This window comes from Lissotriton vulgaris, chromosome 8 (assembly GCF_964263255.1).
Source record: "Lissotriton vulgaris chromosome 8, aLisVul1.2, whole genome shotgun sequence".
NCBI classification, from domain to species: domain Eukaryota; kingdom Metazoa; phylum Chordata; class Amphibia; order Caudata; family Salamandridae; genus Lissotriton; species Lissotriton vulgaris.
The window spans coordinates 481256186-481276482 of record NC_141696.1 but is presented as its reverse complement, the minus strand read 5'-3'; the positions used below and the strand labels follow the sequence as shown (position 1 = coordinate 481276482).

The following is a 20297-nucleotide window of genomic DNA, read 5'->3' as shown; positions in this document are numbered from 1 at the left end:
TTGGAGGAGGGAAATAGCCTGAAAAATCTATTCTCTCTGAAAAATCTATTCTCTCTGCCTAAATCATCAATGGTACAGGCAGATAGGCTAGAACTGGAAAACACCTCATGGGGCATAACTGCTTGCATGGCACTACTACGCTTTTGGCAACGTCTGGGATCGGGCGATGAACACAAACTCTACCAATGGTGTAGAAAAGAAATTGTCAACAGGGAGCTAAATTGGGCAAAAGAGACCAGAGACACTGTCAAGAAAGGTGTATTATGTTAACCCCTTCGCTGCGGCGGCAATTCCGCCGCAGCGCTAGGGGGGAGGGCGGGCCGAGCGGCGCTCACATGCTCGTGACTGAGCCGCTCGGTCACGAGCCTCGGTTGAGCTGTGCTCATGACGGAGTGGTTCCGTCATGGCCCCGCCCGCTCAATGGAACGTCCAGCGCAGGAGCCGAATTCGCGCCGCGCAGGCGGGCCGGGTGGGCCATGACGGAACCGCTCCGTCATGAGCTCAGCTCAACCGAGGCTCATGGCGGAGCGGCTCTGTCATGAGCATGGAAGCAGTTAAAGCTTAAGCTGTGCCCCCAGTCCCTTCATCTTAAGATAGACAAGAGGGAACTTAGGATCCTGGGAAAAAAATAAACATACCGAGTACAGGATCAAGATTACCTCTAGAGGAAAAGCTCAGTTCTCCATATAGCCACAGCGTGGCAAAAGGAATTACACTTCCCCTATATTGACAGTCTACCTAGCTGCTCATTAAGGAGAGAGGTGTTAAGGCTGAGAATTGGAGTAAACCCATGTCACGTGAACAAAGGGGTAAAAAGTTCCATGATATATAATATAGGAAAATGCACTTGCACCCTAGAAACAAAATGTGATAGTATACATAGTTTAGTAGATTGTCATACATTTTTAGAAATCCAAAGAGAATTTTTATGTCCGATTTTTAAAAAGTATGATATTAAAAACAGGATGCAAGCAGTAAACCATTTAGTGGAAATGAGTAACCTAGACATAGCTTTTGCCATGGGAGAATATATTTAAAAAGAGTTAGAGAGTCCCTTAAAGGCATTGAGATTTGAGATGATCAGGGGTTATATGTACAAGGAGAATGATTCTAAAACAAACTCGGGCGTCCCCTCAACAAAGAAAACACACAAGTTGAGTATTTTACCCAAGAAACAGCCTGCCGTTATTTCGGCGGGAAAGGTAAAGTTACAAGATTTTGAATCATAATCTCTAAGAGCGTACTTCACCTGGGGAGGCAAGGTCTATGGATCAACAATCTTATGTATCTGCAGTGACCAAGTCTTTAATGAGTGGCATATGTAAGTGTGTAAAAATTTTTTTTAACCATAAGCATTTTAAAATTCAAACATAAGCATTAGTTTCTTCGACAACGAATAACACAGATAAAACAATTTAGAGTGATTTAAAAAGATATTTTCCACACCATGAATTTCGTAAACCTCTGTTGTACATTTATTACATATTCCAAACAAAATTGATATTCATACAGTATACAAATTCTTAAAAAACATGATTATACATTTCATAAAAGCAGATTAAAACAAGAATCACAAGTCGACGCGGCGTTTCGGTATTCTGTATTTCTACCTTCTTCAGGACTGATTCTTAAATTAGGTAGGGCAAGTCGCCCACTGGACACAGTTTTCTACGGCTCATATCAGACCTGTGGAAGGACGTGTGGATTGACTGCCAGGAGATAGGAGCAGGGAGGCCGAACTTGATATTGAAGAGATCTTCGAATTCAGAAAGGAGGAACTTGGTAGCAACTTATCCTGAATATTGCGCCAATTACCCAATGTTGAATGGGTCATTGATGAAACCCATAATTAGGAATACGGTGGCTCCTCCTGGCAGTCCAAGACCAAGTTAATTGACCTTGAAAACCAGTACATCAAACACTGGGAACTAATACCCCGGAGATACAAATAATCCGAAGGCTACAAGGTGCTGAATTGAAGTAAACTGTGTCCAGTGGGCGACTTGCCCTACCTAATTTAAGAATCAGTCCTGAAGAAGGTAAAATACTCAACTTGTGTGTTTTCTTTGTTGAGGGGACGCCCGAGTTTGTTTTAGAATTATTATCCCCCCAGTCCCCAATTAACCTGAGCGGGGTCCTCCTTTCATTTCTTAACTACAAGGAGAATGAGCCACAAAAAAAAAAGAAGCAATGTGGATAGAAACACATCACATTGAGGAGATTAAGATGAATCTGTGAGTTTTAAGTGGAGTTTTAAAAATTGATTTTAAAATTGTATATATCTATTTTAGTGAAAGTATTGTTAATAATTTGTATATTTTTATGGTTGTAAAAGACCGAATAAAGTTTCTTTTGACCACTGATTGATTGATTGATTGATTGACCAATCGGGTATGACCACAGCTTTCAAATTAGCATAACTACTTGTGCATAATGCACCGTAACAGGGACACGATCACCCATATCCTTGATTCCCCCGCACCTATATTCATTTAGACAACATTCTAATTATCTGTGCTAGATTATGAAATCCATCACAGATTTTAAGTGCTATTAACAATCTCCAGAAACGCCATATGTTGTAATAAACAGTGCAATGCCCTACACGCACTTAACATTTCTCCCTCCTCTATTGCTTTGTGTTTGGAGACAACCTCTATTAAGACTTAAATCAACAGCCACCATATGCCCTGTTGGACTTGGCCCTTTTGGCAGGTTCACCCCTAAACTTTTTGCTTTTAAATGTGACTTGATACTAGTTGTTTTTGGCTTCTGTGCACTTTAACCCTGTGTCACAGTGTAAAGTGTGTGCGCAATCTGAGTGCGGGTGGTGAGATTGGCCTGCCCTCCCATAGGAATGCATGGGAATGTGTGTGTCCATGGTAGTTCCTGATGTGTGGGGAGTGCAGGGGCGAGTTTGGTATGTGCGAACTCGTGAGATTAAATGCTGCGCGATGGTGTGCGCAGATTCAATGTGTCTGGTGTGGAAGTGCCACTTTTAGAAGTTGGCATGTCTGGTCAGTGAAGGTGAATTGACTGTCTGGCTTGTGATTGGCTGGAGCTGACTGGTGTGCCTGGCTCCAGGAGTCAGGATGGGTCTGCCCGGTGGTGAATGGGGAAATCTGCATGTTGATGGGAGGGAGGAGTGCACCTGGGACCTGAATAGGGCTGGGCCTTCCCTCCACAATGCTGGCTCCGCCCCCTGTGGTGCGAACGATGTCCCTAGCCTGCCCTGTGAATGGGGAGAGGGGCTGAGCACAACAAAGTGTTCCAAAACTAGTTGCATCTGGTTTTCGTTGACCCTGTGCTAGGAGACAAAGGAAATGTGTATATAAAAAGGGGCTGTGACCCCATGGATGTTGTTCTCACTGATCCCATCTTGAGGGGGGCCAGCTCCTGCTGGGCGCCAAGAGGTACCGCCACTAGGGACTGCGCCTGAAAAGCTCTGGACTTTGGTGCTAGGAGCGCTGGTATTTAAGTTTCCAGGAGGAGAGAGGAACACGGGGACTCTGCAGCACGAAGCGGCAGCCTATTTTGAGGGAATCCAGACGTAGGGATTCCCCTGCCTTTGTGCACTCCAAGCAGATGCCCACCCCGCAGAATTGCCGCTTGTTAGGCTGTTCTGGTTGAGCAGATGCCCCCCCCTCCCGGAATTATGGCCACACTGGCTTTGCATTCATGTCTTCCTTGGCAGAAGCCTGCTCTGCTTTTTGCTGCTGAATGTTGGTGTGTATCGCGGGTGCCCAACCCGCTAGTTTTCAACCTTGGACCTGCGCGGGTGCCTACCCTGCAACTTTGCCCCCATTTCTGCATTGACTTACACGGGTGCCCACCCTGTGTCTCACCGCTGCGGCCCGAGCCACGAGTGGAATCCCCTACGGGCCGATGCCTAGCACGACCCGGAAGTGCTTCAGCAGGAAGCAGCGGGAGCCTACCCCGCGCTCCTGCGTGTGGCCGGAGAAATGTGTGGGAAGGACTGCTGCAGAGCCACTGGGCTCCTGTCTTAAAGGAAGAGCCCCGCAGCCAAAGCCGAGGACCGGCGAGAAGGGCACCGGCCGCCACAGGGAGGAGCACCGCGAGCAGCCCAGGACGCCCGGAGCCTTGCAGGCTCCCTGCTGAAGTCCAACCGTCCTGCCCAAGCCACGGAGGGAGCGGAGACGAGGCCGCTGACAGACCCGGGGAGTGGCTGCAAAGTGGCATAGTATGGAACTCCCAGAGGAGGGAGGGTTTCACAGCGGCACCACAGACTCTAACATACCAGTACCTTTCTGGCCTTCAGTTGCGCCGCCGTAGCGGGCAACTGCAACGTGGGGGTATACTTCATTTTAGAGCCCACAAGGCTTCAACGGCGGGGGCAGTGTGGTAGTTCGAGCCCACAAGGCTCCCACACACCCAAGGGCATTACTGTGTTCAGAGCCCCGCGGCTCCAACGTAGTAGAAGTATTTGGGGGCATTTCTTGGTTGTTTAGAGCCCCTTGGCTCCAACGTGTAATTGGGACATTTATGAGAATTTAGAGCCCAACGGGCTCCAACGTGGTTGGTGGCAGTTTTTCAAGGCAGAGCCTACGTGGCTCCCATGTCGTGTTTGCCTCATTCTGGTTATTAGGAGCCCCAGAAGAGAGCCAGGAGGCACGCTGGTGCCAGGCTCGGTTTCCCCAGCTGCCCAGCACTTAGTGGGCAGCTGCAACGTTTAAGTGGTGCCCCTGCGCATTGCTGCATTTGCAGCTTGTAGCCCTGACTCTGCTGGACAAAGGGCGTTTGAGCCCCTGAGGCCAAGTTGGCCTGGGGACAGTTTTAGGTGTTGTGTCCTCGCTTAGGGCACATGGTTATGCCTCATGTGTATTTTTGCGCAATGTGTTATGCCTTTATGCTTGTCCAATACCTATAAAATGTGTTTTCATGCTTAGGAAGTTGTTTTGCCTAGGAGGGTTTATGCTAGCGAGTTTGTTTACCTGCGTGACCTATGCCTATGGTGACTAGTATTGCGTAGAATGTTCCTACCTTCACAACCAGTAACCACAACCAGTGGTTACTGGTTGTGTCCTACAATTGTTATTTTGTGCTACAATTATTCTATGTTCTAGAAGTGCTATTTCTACTGAGTGCTGATTCTGACAGTGGCCCACGTGGCCCTGTCATGTGTAAATAATCCCCTGTAAATACTGCCCAGTGCCAGTTGGCACAGTGTATCTGTGCGATTATGAACTAATGTAACACAAAGCCTATTTTTATATATAACCTTGTGTGGAGTTCCTTTTTGTGGTGTGCCTAGTGTGTTGCTGCTGTGAGTGTGTTGCGCAAACGCTTTACACATTGCCTCCGGGATAAGCCTGACTGCTCGTGCCAAGCTAGCAAGGGGGTGAGCCGGGGTTATCTTTGACGTGTAACTCCCTTGCCCGGACTAGAGTGGTGGTTTCTGCCTGGATTTGGCCAAGCCTTAGCCAACCAGAAATCCCATTTCTAACAAGCACTATTCAAGCAGAACAAAAAACCAGTAATAAATACACAGAGGGCAGAGCGAGGCTCTGAATATTAAACAGACAAAGGGTGCTGACGTAACAGAATAGGGAGAAATAAAATTCACATCATGCTTTAAAACATGCAATTTTTAACACCAGCTGAAGAAAATATTTTGGTTACAATTATCTGCAGTTCACAATGCCCTCCAGCAACTTTGTATGCCCTCCAGCAACTTTGTATGAATTTGAATCAAAACAAAAAAGCTACTCCTGGTTAAATGGTTAAAGTTAACACAGCTGTCAACTTTTTTTGTAGCGTTCAGAGAGCAACTTTTTTAAGAACCGTTTAAGAAAAAGTGAGCTGTGGACAGTCAGGACTGAGGAGGAAATAAAATCATAGAAAGTGTGTTTTTCAATAAAGGTCAAATCCAAGCGTACAAACAAAAGAATTTATCTCACAAGTATCAGACAATTCATTACCCTCCTCTCCTTGAACGGAAAATTAACTAACCCAACTGTGTAGTAGAGGTTTCCACTTCAGGCCTGAGCGTGCCGTACGAGCAGTGTGTCTTACTGCATAGCTCTCTGAAGAGGAAGAGTAAGGCCGAAGGCTCCATGGGGACTGGTGCATCCAAATCCTGGGTAGAGAGAGAACCTCCATCCAGTCACCATGGCGCCCTGGGCCCCCACCACCGAGGAGAAGTAATGAGTGGGTGAGTGAGTGAGTGCGAGCAAGCACCTAACTTGGGGCAGCAAGGACTTTCTGGCACTGCCAGCGCCATTGTTTCAGGTCTCGGTCTCAGCCAATCCAGACGCTGCTCCAGCAGCGCCAGGATTGGCTTGAGCAGTAGTAGCGCGCACGTTCTGTTTGGGGCTTAAAATTTTTTGCGACCAGCCCGAATATGCGCACTAGGCTGCTCATTAGAAGAGCGGCATGGAACAACCATCGCTCTTCTAATGAGCAGCCTAGTGCGCATGTTCGGGCTGGTGCTAAATTCTTTAACACCTTCGCTGCTAAGGCAATTCCCCTCCTGTGCTGGAAATTGCTATTTTCCTTATTCTATGACGAGCTGGGCTCGTCATCAGCACACGACCACTGTGCACCATGACGAGCCCAGCTCGTCATCAGCATCGAAAGGGTTAAGCCCTAAACAGAACATGTGCACTCTTGCTGTGCGCTCCCCCGAACGGCACCTGGCTGATACATATTGTCGATGTCATGATGATGATTCATGACAGACACTTGGACTTAACTCCTGCTGCTGTGCCCCCTTTTAAGCCGACGGCCTCCGGCGGCCTGGGTTTTAAATAAATGTGAGTGAGAGACTGACGGCAACCCTTGTTACTCAACTCGAGTAAAGTGCCTCAAATTAATTGGTGGGGCACCGCCCAAGCACCCTAATGGAGGCATAGTCTCAGCAAAAAATATAAATATATATATATATATATATATATATATATATATATATATACATATATACATATACACACACACACACACACACACACGTACATACATATACACACACTATTTCTTATAAGAAAAGAAAAGGAAACACATTGACATATACACACGGACCGTTTTATGAAGATTTCGTGCCCAGTGTATGATGACAGCAGGTTGGAGCCCATGCTTTTCCAGTGCTCTCAGAGTAATTAGTTCATGTTGAAGCAGTAGCCTCAGTTTTGCTGAAGCCCCTGGCCTAAAAATAGAGAAAGATTACAGACACTCAATTTGCGATCAGTACTGCTCGCCTTATTTTACCCTTTAAATTTAAAAACAATTATAAAAGAATAAATAAACAGGTTTAATGAGATTTATCAGTGCCGATAAGGTTATCAGTACGTACATTGCACAACAATACCAACAGAATTAAAAAATAGAATTTAATGCAAGGACAACTTACCACAATGAAATAAGTAAAATACATTAAACAGACTAAGGTTTGACATCTTCACTAAACAAAAGTTCAAACTAAAAACACATTGTATGCCACCACAATTGTATGGCACCACAATGTCTCCCATGAAAAGTTCTGCAAATGGTTCCAATCCTTTGTTTTAAAACTACAAAATGAAAACAAAGAAGTGGTAGCATGCATGTCAGTACCAGCACAGGGAAAATATTACAGTCTTAGTATAACTGTCTTATCTCCTATGATGAGTCTTTCCATGGTTTCATCAGTGTAAACTGGCCATGGTATAGGAACAATGGTTCCTTTGTAGTCATTGACAGAAATTCATCAGTTGGTGGATAAATGAAACTATCACGATCATGCAAAACTGACAATATATAAAGACATAGTACATGACCAAAAAAAAAAAATAATATATGTATATTTACATTAATTATCTGGTGCCATTCACCACTAGGTAGTTCTAGTTAGGACAGTGGTTCCATAGAAAACACATTTATGTGTTGCTAGTTACTGTGGCACCAGTTTAAGAATCTCCACAAAACTTTCCAAATAGATGCTACTTTTTTTTATTAGTTTGTGCATGGAAAGTTTCAGGGTGATCAACCAGGGGCAAAGAAAAAATGGGGGTCCCAAAACGCAAAATCCCAATGCATTTTCCATACACTTCTTTAGACAAGACAGGATTACACCAAATTTGTCAGGAAGCTGGATCTTGGTCCGCAGATTGTGCTTTTTTGTGATTTGGTACAAATCCGTAGAGTACATTTTTGAGAAATTAAGGTGTAAAAATAATTGTATATCTGGGCGATTGGATCCGCAATAGTACATCAAGTGCGCCAGTTTAGAAATGGAGAATTCTGATTAGCCCAGGAAGCTTCCTTTCCCAGGGGCCATCTTGCTCCTGCAGGAGTCAGACTCCCGCTGGAGCGAGTGCTCCGACTAAATGCCACCAACATGAGAAAAATGTTGCTTACAGCCATTACAGGACTTGGGGTTCAAGGGCCTCCTGTACAAAGGTAATAGTTTGCAATTACTAAATAGCGAATTGTTACAATACACGATTTGGTCATCGAAACATCAATGTACAAATGTGGCTTTGACACACTTTGCGATTCCCAGTGGGTCTCAAATAGACCTACCTCATGAATATTAATGTAGTAGGTCTCGGTTTGCGACCCATTGGGAATCGCTAATATCACAGGGATGGTGGCCGGCTGGGGACAACAGACCACAATGTCTGCTATTTCTTTTAAATAAAGCAATCATTGTTTTTTTAACCCCTTCCATGCTCATGACGAGCTCAGCTCGTCATGAGGCACAGTTGAGCTGTGCTGATGACGAGCTGAGCTCGTCATGAATACATGAGAATTCCGATTTCCAGCACAGGGGAAAAATAACCACAGCAGCGATGTGGTTAATGCAGCCCATATACCTTAAAGGAAAATAGGATGAGTTTAGAAAAAAAATGAAACGTTTTCTTTAAAAAAATTTAATAAGGGCAGTGGCCCGTAGGGCCACTGCCTCCTGTAAAAATGTTTTTACGAAGAGTCACAAAGGGAAAGAGTTCTAGGGGTCCCCTTCCCATTAGTGAATGGGTTGCCACCTACTTGAAGTAGGTGGTAAAACGGGAATGTTTTGTGACCATATTTTATTAAATCTTTTTATTGAGCAGAAAATAAACGCAATGCACCTCTCAACATCATCAGCGCCGGCCTCGATAGGAGGCGGCCTAGGGCAGAGTCACTGCTGGCACCCAACGTGCCGCCACCGGGGTCTACATAGTTAACACAGCAAGCCGCCTACAACCCATCAGGGCCGGCCGCGTCAAAAGAGGTGCTATAGAGGTGCAAGCGGAGCCAATAATAATGCGAGAACGAACAGGAATCCCCAACTCAGGACGTAAAACAACCCCTGGGGTCCCCCCCTCCCTCTCCCTCCCCTCTCCTTGTCCATTAGTTAAGCATGGGGCAGTAGGTCATCACTGACTCTCTACGAGCCAGTCGGCGCTGCACGTGTGGGCCTCTGCGCTTGTGAGTGCGTGTCTTGGGCTCCGGGAGTGGGGTTTCTGCAAGGCGCAGCAGCCGTAGATAACGGGGGCAGCTCACTTCCCTGAATTCCCCGGTCAGCAGGGTGAGGAAGGGCTGCCATAGTGCTGCAGAGTCCGCTCCTTTCCCTGCTGAGGCTAGCGACAGCTTCTCCATACCCAGGATTGCCCAGAGACTATGCAACCAACCCAATTGTTGCGGGGCTTGGACGGCCCTCCAGTGGGCTACTATGTTCTGAACTGCCGCCCCCAGGGCCAGTGCGATCAGTTTCCCCCTCCATGATTTCAGGGGGTACATGAGAGCGTTAGGGAGGCCCAGTATGATGTAGGCTGGGAATCGAGGTATCTACGTGTCCAGGTGAGAGTCTATTAGATCCAGAAGAGGAGTCCAGTATGAGCGGAGCCTGTCACAGCCCCACAACAAGTGTTCTAGTGTCCCCAGTTCCCCGCAACCCCTCCAACAGCGGTCGCTAACCTGGGGATCCCACCGATGCAACCTCTCGGGTGTATGATACCAGTATGTGGCGACTTTGGTCAATGTCTCAGTGAGACCCGTGTGGTGTGCTCAATGTCTGGCTCTGTAATAAACCCCTTCCCACTCCTTCAATGTGAGTTGTCGCCCTAGGTCTCTCTTCCATCTAGCCCTTCCTGCGTTGTATGTGTGAACGTTAGTGAGGAGTAATTGTTGGTAGAGATCTGAGATTAGTTTTTTGTCTGATGTGCGGGTCAGCAGCCACTTCTCATAAGGCGTGAGGTGTCGTTGGGCTCCCGGCTGGATTGAGGGGTGAAGAACCCAGTGTCGCACTTGCAGGTATTGTAGGCGATCCGTCTCGGCAATGCCTTAGTCCTCTTTCACTTTGTGGAACGGGAGGATACCCTTGAGGTCAAACATGTGACCCACATCTCTGCATTGAGTCGCTCTCCATGCTGCGTATGCCCTAGTGTCCAGGCCCGGCGTGAAGTCTGGGTTATCGAATATCGGGGTCATCGGCGAGGGAAAGGAGGTCAGTCCTTTAGCCACGGCCACCCTGTCCCACACCTCGAGGACTGTGCTCGTGATTTTAGAGGCATAGAGGTTGGGGGGTCTATGACATCGTGGGAGGAATGGGATACCCTGCAGTGGGCGACCGGCCACTGCCTGGTCCTGAAAGAGCCAGTGTTTACCCGACTCTAGTTGATGCCACTCTACTAGCGTGCGTAGTTGTGCCGCTTGAAAGTATATCTTGAGATCGGGTATACCAACCCCACCGTGATCAGGGGGCAGAGTAGCAATAGCGTGCTTAAACCGCGGGCGTCGGCTGTTCCAGATAAACCGTGTTAACTCCGATTGGGTTTTCTGAAGCCACCCGGTCGGTGGCCTCAAGGGAAGCGTCTGGAACAAGTATAGAATCTGGGGCAGCAACGTCATTTTAACAGCCGCGATCCGACACAGCCAGGACAGCGTGAGGGGTTTCCAACGCCGTAACTGGTCTCGGAGTTTCTTCGTGAGCGTCTCGTAGTTGGTCTTCGCGGTGTCCTGCACCGTCGGGGTCAGGAGGACGCCCAGATAGGAGATGGAGGTGTCAGACCACTGCACTTTGAACTCCGCTTTGACCTCTTCCAGGGTTTCTGGCAGCAACGAGATATTCAGGGCCTCCGATTTCGCCTCATTAATTTTAAAGCCCGACGCCAGTGCGAAGGCATGGAGTTCCGCAAAGAGTGCTCGCAGTGACTGCAACGGATTGGTGAGGGACAATAGGATATCGTCCGCGTACAAACTAATTTTGCGCGTGTCTCCGCCAAAGGAAATGCCGGAGATAAGTTTGTGGTGTCGCACTCTCTGCGCCATCGGCTCCATATAGAGTGCGAACAGGAGGGGGGAGAGTGGGCAGCCCTGTCGGGTGCCTCTGCCAATGTCAAATCTCGGGGATGTATGGCCATTAACTTGCACTGCTGCACTGGGGCGGCGGTAACAATTAAATATGCGGTGTCGGAGGGTTTCTCCGAACCCGAAGTGCCGCAGTACTTGGTCAAGGTAAGGCCAGTGCACCCTGTCAAATGCTTTTTCTGCATCGATAGTGAGAAGCATACAGCCCGGACTCGTACGTGAACCGGCCTCGATGAGGTGGAGGACCCGCCGGGTGTTGTCGCTGGTCTGCCTTTGTGGGATGAAGCCCGACTGGTCAGGCTCTACTAATTGCTACATGTACGGCGCTAGGCGACTTGCGAGTATGCCGGTGTAAAGCTTCAGATCTATGTTTAGCAGAGAGATAGGCCGGTAGGAGCCGCAGTTAGTTGGGTCACGTCCGGGCTTGGGGATCACAGAGATGGCCGCCTCGAGCAAATCAGGAGAGATGGCGCCGGGCTGATCAAAGGTGTTGAACAGGTCACGCAGGATAGGGGCAACCTGGGGGCAAAATGTCTTATAGAAGGCCGCTGTATAGCCATCCGGTCCTGGGGATTTCCCCACTTTAAGGCGAGATATCGCCGAAATGACCTCCTCTAGGCCTATGGGCCGATCCAGGAAGTCTGCTTGCGCCTGGTTTAGGGCGGGGAGCGCCGCGCCTCGCAGATAGTCCATTCCGGCTTTCGGGTCGCGGCAGTCTGCATCATAGAGGGTGGCGTAAAAGTTACCGAAGGCCGCCGCTATGTCCGCGTCCTCCGTGATCTGGGTGTCTCGAGCGGATTGGAGGGAGCGTACCTGCTGCCTCTGAGTCTGTGCCCGTAACCTACTCGCTAAGAGTTTCCCACAGTGGTCACCCCCGGTGTAGTATGCTTGCTTGAGGCGCATGGCGGCGTATTCAGCCACATCTTGGTCTAGGGCAGCCAGCATCTTTCTTTCGGTGCAAAACTGGCGCCATGCCCGCGCGCCGCTGGTGCATCTGCTCCAGTTCAGCCACACGTTGGGTGAGTTCGGCTCTCTTCAGCGCTCTTTCCCTATTGTTAGCGGCAGCGATTGATATGATTTCACCGCGGAGGACCGCCTTGAGTGCCGCCCACTGAGTGGTTTTAGTCGTGTCTCCATTCGCATTGTGTGTCAAGAATTGAGTGATCGCGGCTTTGAGCCTGTCTTGTGTGTCTGGGACCTGCAGAAGCCCGTCCCGAAGCCTCCAGTGTACATTTACACATTTACATTTACACAGTGTCGCTGAGGTGTCGGCGTGGGCGCCACCTGAAAAGTCGCCACCACTGGTGAATGGTCAGACAGTGAGGCCGGAAGTATCTCCACGTCCTTAGCCTGTGCAGTCAGCTGGGAGGAGCCCAAAAAATAGTCCAACCTCGCGTAGGTCTTGCGGGCCGCTGAATAGTATGTGTAAGCTGTCGTATGTGGATGGGAGTGTCTCCATAGGTCAGTGAGGCCTAGATCTGCAATATGTGTGTGTCCTGATGTCGAAAGTGCCCCCACCTGTCCGAGCCTCTGACCTGAGCGGTCTGCTGTGTTCTGGAACACTGGGTTGAGATCTCCACCAAGTAGTAAGTGTGGGTGCGCGGTGGCCGTGGCCGCCTCTAGTGCTGTGTGTAAGAACCTTTCCTGGCCTTCGTTCGGCGCGTAAACAGAGCCCACCAGTAATGTTTGGCCCGCTACCTGAAAACTGTGGAGGAGAAGCCGCCCCCTTGATCTCAGCCTCTTTCTGTATGATCCTCCCATCAAAGGACTTGGCTACTAATATTGCTACCCCGGCCACCTTTTTCTGAGTGGAGGAGAAAAACTGCCAAGGGAAGGAGCGCGACTTAAGTCTGTGTTGGTCTTTAGATACGAGGTGTGTCTCTTGTAGGAGGCAAATGTCAGCTTTCGAGTGTTCCAAGAAGGACAGTATCGCCTTGCGCTTGACTGGGTTGTTGAGGCCCCGCACATTAAGTGAAAGTATAGTCAAGTGGCGTGTCATGGCGGGCGCAGTATGGAAGGAGCTAAGCCCAGCCCCTGGGCCGCGGGAGTGAGTTGTAGGACAATACCTCGCTATGCGCAGGTGTGTTCGCCGATCCCATCTGTAAGGTCAAAACCCCCTGGACAAGGAGAGCCCTCCCTCCCCTCCCTCCCCCCTCTCAACTCCCCCCCCAACCCAAACATTCGCAACTCCCCCCTCCCAGCCCGCCCCCCATCCCTTCGTCCCAACCATGAAAAGATTTCGATCAAACATAGTCCCAGGTCCAGTTAGTAGTCCACTGGACCCGTGGTAAGGTATATCCTCGGTGTGTAGGCAATGGCAACGGTGTTGTTGAACAGATCTTTCCCCCATCTACCGTCGTAGATGAAATGTTAGGGTTCAGCTGGGAAAGTGTGCGGAGTCCAAAGCCTCCGCTCCCGCCGCCGGCTCAAACGGTCCCGGCCTCATCATACCCATCTGGGCCAGAACTCCATCAGTCTGGAGGTCAGCCATTGTCCGGTTTCACCAAGCCCTGTGCTACGGTTTCCACTGCCGCTCGATGACCTTCCTCGATCTCCGTCGCTGCGGGCGCCTCGGTCTGCGGCGACGTCGTTGCTGCTTCCATCGCCCGGCCGTGTCCTCACTGGCAGCACCCTCCACCGTGGGGCCCTCGTCCACCGATGGTTCCTCAATGCCCAGGAGGCTGCAGGCCTCCCTGAGGGAGCGCAGTTGGTGAAGGTTGTTGCCTAGCTTGAACACCAGGCGGAAGGGGTGCCCCCAACTGTAGGAGATATTGCGCTTTCGCAATTCCGCCGTGACTGGCCGAAAGGTGCGTCGCTTCACCAAGGTAAGGGCCGCAAGGTCTTGATACAGAGTCGGGGAATGTGTGCCAAAGGTGACCGGTGCCATCTGGCGCGCCTTGTTAAGGATCTCTTCTTTTGTTCTAAAGTCCTGCACACAGACCAGAATGTCCGCTGGGTCGGCCGCATTAGCTCTAGGCGGGCCCGTCCGATGGGCCCTGTCCAGTCTCAGGGGGAGTCCGCCGGCCGGCCCAGAATGTGGTTGAACAGTCCCTGAGTGAATTGAAAGATCTTCCGTGTCAGGGGACTGCTTCACTCCCCTAATCCTGATGTTGTGCCGCCGGGAGCGGTTCTCCAAGTCCTCAGCGTGAGTTTGAAGGTCTACCTGCTGGTCATGTATGCATACTAACTCTTGCCGCAGTGCCTCCAGCTCCGCATCCCGCTCGTCGCTTTTTGTCTCCAATTCCGCCACTCTCTCTCCAATGGCGACGGTATCGCGGCGTACCTCCTTTATTTCCTCCTGGAGTTCCCTCTTTAGGGCGTGGATGTCCTCTCGTAGACCGGTAAAGAGGGACTCCAAAAAGGACCGCGTGACAGGGCCCTCGGGATCCGTCTTTCCCAAGGACGGAGAGTCTGAGGCCTTCTTCTCGGTACCTACCCGGTGGCCTGTCGTTGTGGTGTCCGTCCGTTTCCCCATTGTGCTAGGGGTGAAGAGCTCCTTTATGGTGCGATCTTTCCGGGTTCTCCCGGTGGACATGTCCCCTTTAGGCCCTCCCCAGCCCACCGATCAGCCGCCACTAGTGTCGGCGGCCTGTGAGTCCCAAAACCTCGAGCGCGCCAAGGTCCCACAGTGCCAAGCACGCAGGCGGCCCAAAGACTAGTGAGTCGTATGGGAGGGCAAGGGGCAGGACCGGACCTAGTCACAAAATGGCAGACTATCACCGAGGAGCCCGGGTGGTCATGAGGCAGCGAGTTACTGAGTGGGCAGAAGAAGTTCTAGGCGTAGGGGTCCCCTCGATCACAACACCCACGTGGGATCCCTATTCGGCCTCCAACCACCTGCTATTGACCTCTGGGCAGGTCGGGCCTCCGCTGCTCGTCGCCTGTTTCACAGTGTGGACCGGTGTATGGCCTCGCACCTGTCCTCAGCGGGCGCAGTGCAGTAGTATCAGGGCTGTAGAGGAGGGGAGCGAAGGGCCAGGATAAGGCGCTGTCCAAGTCGTGGCGCTGAGTCCTACAAAATGGCGACCTCCTGTGAATTCCAATCACTGCCGGGGCCGAGGGTAAATGTAGGCGCCCTGCAGCGTGGGAGGGGGTCCGGCGCTACCACTGTTCCTTCCCCGCTGTCCCCGCTCCGCCGGGTCTGTCCCGCTGGCCGCTGGGAGGCTGTTTGTCCACCCCTTGCACCTCACCTCGGACCGCCAGCCGGTCTCTCCAGGCGCCGCTGCTCGCTCCGCTGGTGGTCACCGGCAGCCTCGGTAGCGCTCAGGGCCGGGGCAGCTCCGCTGTCCGGGAGTGACAGCAGGTCCGCAGAAGCCTCCGCTAGGGAGTTGCGGGAGGCCTCGCGCACCGCCGCCGGGTCGGACCCGCCGTCACCACAGCCGCCTGCTTGGAGTGTCTCAGAGGCGGCCTCTGGGCTCTGCCCACCACGGCCTCGCTCTCGCCGCTCCGCTCTCTCCAGTGCCCGGTGGGCCCGGCGGGAATTGGGCGCCGTCGGTCTTCGGCGCCGACTGTTAGTGCCACTGCCGCAGTAATGTCGGTTCTGGGCACTCCAGGAAACCACTCGGGCCGGAAAAGGTGCTATATTAATGCTAGAATACGGCGGCCGGCGGCGGGAGCTCGGCAGAGCACGTCCGCTCACACCGCCATCTTGGCCACGCCCTGTGACCATATTTTAGTCGCAAACCATTCACACACCACTATGATTCGGTATGAGAAAGGTCTGCCCTAAACTAGACCTCACCTAATACCAAATCGCAACACAATTCGTGATTCGGTAATAAGTTACCGAATCACAAATAGGGCTTTGTACATGTAAAAAAGCCTTTAAGTGTTGGCAAATGGCCAGATTCTGCGAATTGGCCCAATTGCGACCACAAAAAGCCTTTGTACATGTGGCCCGTAGTCCCGTCCTGAACATGTGTAAAGAAAATGTATTTCTTTATATATAAGGGTGCAGGGTAGGGATACCCTGACTCCCTAGGCCCCATGTAGGGACCCTGAGAAATCATGCTGGGGCCAAAAATGAAAATAAATTGAAAGTAATTGCTGCAGTTACGCGGGGCTCCAGCGGATCATTAAACAAGCATTTTCAATGCAATAGTTTCGCCTTTGGAAAAGTTTGAGCTATTGGCATTGTTAATTACACAATTTTTATTTATGTGTTGGTTTTGAAAACAGATAAATAAATGGCATTGTCACTTACATTGTTATTAGCGTAATCTTTGCAGTCTCTAGAACTCTACAGCACTCCCTAGTTAATCTACACTCCCTAGCACTGTGCACTCCCTAGCTTCCCTAGTCATTTCCTAGCACTCCTTAGTCACTCCCTAGTACTCTGAACTCTCTAGCACTCTGCACTCTCTAGTCACTCTGCACTCCCTAGTCACTCTGCACTCCCTAGTCACTCTGCACTCCCTAGTCACTCTGCACTCCCTAGTCACTATGCACTCCCTAGTCACACATGGACTTAGAGCCACACACAACTCCCCCCAGAGCCACACACCCCTCCCAGAGCTACACACACCTCTCCCCAGAGCCACACACACACCACCCCAGAGCCACACACACACCACCCCAGAGCCACACACACACCATCCCAGAGCCACACACACATTCACACTTTGAGCTACACATATATATCCAGAGCTACACACATACACACTGATTACAAACACACCCAGAGCCACACCCAGATGCACACACACACACAGAGCTACACATACATACCCAGAGTTACACACACACATAGTTATACATACACCCAGAGTTACACGCACATATACACACACATACAGAGCCACACACACATACACACTTAGAGTCACATACACACACCCAGAGCCACACAAAGACATACATACACAGAGCCACATACACTTAGAGCCACACACAGACATCCTGAGCCACACACACTCAGATCCACACACACACACAGAGCTACACACACATACCTAGAGTCAAACACACACACACACCCAGAGCCACACACACACACCCAGAGCCACACACACACACCCAGAGCCGCCCCCCACATACACCCAGAGCCCCACACACACACACCCAGAGCCCCACACACACACACACCCAGAGCCCCACACACACACACCCAGAGCCCCACACACACACACCCAGAGCCCCACACACACACCCAGAGCCACACACACCCACCCAGAGCCACCCACACCCACCCAGAGCCACACACACACTCAGGAGAGCAAGCACAGCGAGGGGGCAGGGAAGCAAGCACAGCGAGGGGGCAGGGAAGCAAGCTTCATTTGACGATTATCTTGATTTCAGTTTGCCCAATAAGGCTCCCTCCAGAAAGCATATTGCTTGATAATATGGGATGCTCTCGTCAGGCATTGCCGTATCCACTTGCAGTGCTGTACATCAGCATGTACTTTTGGAACTACAGCATGAAGGCTCAACAGGACACTACACACCGTACTTACGGAAGAACTGAGCGGTGCACTCCCAGCTCAGCAATGTGCTCCCTGTACAATAACTGTTACACACAGCACTATCCACTCTCCTCAAAACAGCATCACTGCTCCTCACAGCACTGGGATGTGCTCACCTCAGCATTACTGTTTTCCACCCAGCAGAACCCACCGAAATGATAACAAAAAGTTTGGTTCACACAGCACCACATTCCTCCCTGCAGCATTACTCCTGCACACAGCACTACCACCCTGCTCATCAGGACACCAACGTCTCCATACACAGCTCCTCGCCCTGTGCTGTAGACCCATCCCTCACCCAGGTCTGTGCAAGCAGCCGTGTCTCACACAACACTTAAAAGCTGAAAGTGCAGACAAAACAAACGAGGTGAAGGTGGGGCAGCCTGCCAAGATGAAGACACGAGATTCCATGGGAGAAAAGGAGGGTGGAAGGGGGCGGGGGTAAGGAGGGCTGAGATGGGAGATGGAAGAGAGGAGACTGGAAACGATCGCAGCGACTGACTCCGGATCAGCCAGCGCTGTAGAAATGATCCAAGTAGAATCGTGTCGGGGGCTGAGGGGGCGCTGGGACTTGCATAGAGAAACTTGTGAACTGAATCACCTGACAGCGGGAGGGGGGACGGGCTCACGACAGCGGGAGGGGGGACGGGCACAAGGACAGCAGGAGGTAATATCCCTTAAATGCACCTTCTAAGGCCATCTTTGATGGCTGAAATATAAGTTTACCCAATGTGAAAAAACAACCCTTAACAAAGCACAGAAAATCCCCTCTTATGTAAAGTGCATCCTCGTTGCGTTGCGCTCACAGCTAGCTTCCTTTCCCAAATCCCCTTATGTGCCTGAAATTCCTGAGGCAACACCACGTGTGTCGTCATGAACTGCACAGTGGATCCAGGCGCATAAGGACACGGTGCGCTTTGGAATATGATAGCAGAGCTACACAAACACACTTTTCCTCCATGCTGCCCAGGCCGTGCCAATATCTGCTGCAAGCGGCACTTTTCATGTTTCCTTCTGGCACACTTTTAGCTTAACAAGGCTTTTCTCCACATAAACAATACAGCAAATGTTCTGAAATCTCATTAAAACAATCACGCTGTGCACGGTTGCAGTTTACAGGAGTACAAAGGCAGCGGCGCACAGCACTACCACCCTGCACTACCACCCTGCTCATCAGGACACCAACGTCTCCATACAAAGCTCCTCGCACTGTGCTTTAGGCCCATCCCTCACCCAGCTCTGTGCAAGCAGCCGTGTCTCGCACAACACTTAAAAGCTGAAAGTGCAGACAAAACAAACGAGGGGGAGGAGCGCCTTGAATCAGAGATAAAGGTGGGGCAGCCTGCCAAGACGAAGATACGAAATTCCATGGGAGAAAAGGAGGGTGGAGGGGGACGGGGGTAAGGAGGGCTGAGATGGGAGATGGAAGAGAGGAGACTGGAAACAATTGCAGCGCTGGAGACAGAGTGACTGACTCCGGATCAGCCAGCGCTGTAGAAATTATCCAAGTAGAATCGTGTCGGGGGCTGAGGGGGCGCTGGGACTTGCATAGAAAAACTTGTGAACTGAATCACCTGACAGTGGGAGGGACGGACAGCGGGAGGGGGGACGGGCTCACGACAGCGGGAGGGGGGACGGGCACACGGACAGCGGGAGGTAATATCCCTTAAATGTGCCTTCTAAGCCCATCTTTGATGGCCGAAATATGAGTTTACCCAATGTGAAAAAACAACCCTTATCAAAGCACAGAAAATCCCCTCTTAAAAAAGATATCAGATGCCTATGAGGAGGAGGAAACCTTTTCATGATTTGGTAATTCAGCATAAAGAGTTACGGCCAGCCTCCGATGTTGACTCGCTCCCTGCCCTGTTTGCGAGTTTTTAACCATCAGGCTTGGTAATTCAGCTGCGGAGTATGGGAAGGCAGGCGGGGTCCAGCCTCCAGTAGCCGTTGTGTTGACGAATAAACAATACACTTTGTTTGGTGTGCGGTAAAAGCCGGGGAGCCCGTGGCATCTGATTGCACGGTCGAATGTGCTTCACCAGAGGTATCGCTTCCTGCCCTGCTTTCCACGGGCGCTTTTGAAAGTCCGGCCTTTGGCACCCGAGAAGAGAGCTTCTTGTTTCTGCCGGTAGGAAAGAGAGTGAGAGTGCTCACCTCTGCTCCCCGTCCGACGGCCTCTTTGAAGCCATGGAAAATGCGGCGGGCACAGCGGAAATGCCGAGTCAGTGCACACTCCGAGCCGCAAAAAGACCAGGAAGAACAGCAGTGGATAACTAAAGCTGCCACAAGCCGTATGGAGCCAACGATAGCCGGGCACAGAAAGAACGTGCGTGAGGTTTCCACCGGCCGGAGACACGGACAGCGGGGGTGTGGGGGACAGAACGGACAGCGGGAGGGGGGGCGGGATAGGTTTAAGAAAAGCGCTTAGAGGCTCCCGCGAGCTGAGGAGCTCTTGTTTGTGTTGTAGCAGGGGCTGAAATCACTCTCCACCGGGCGCCATCTTCAAAGAAATGCCCAAACAAACCTAAACACAAAAAAAAAATA

At 50.9% G+C, this 20297-nt stretch overlaps 1 protein-coding gene across 1 annotated transcript in view; it reads right to left on the bottom strand.

Moving 5' to 3' along the window:
- The window catches only part of LOC147697214 (E3 SUMO-protein ligase RanBP2-like), a 485030-nt gene that overhangs the window by 338415 nt on the left and 126318 nt on the right, over window positions 1-20297 (bottom strand). The window contains exon 12 of the mRNA XM_086934287.1: window positions 7039-7162. Within this exon, the coding sequence (XP_086790413.1) occupies window positions 7039-7162 (124 nt within the window). The remainder of the gene's footprint in view (window positions 1-7038; window positions 7163-20297) is intronic.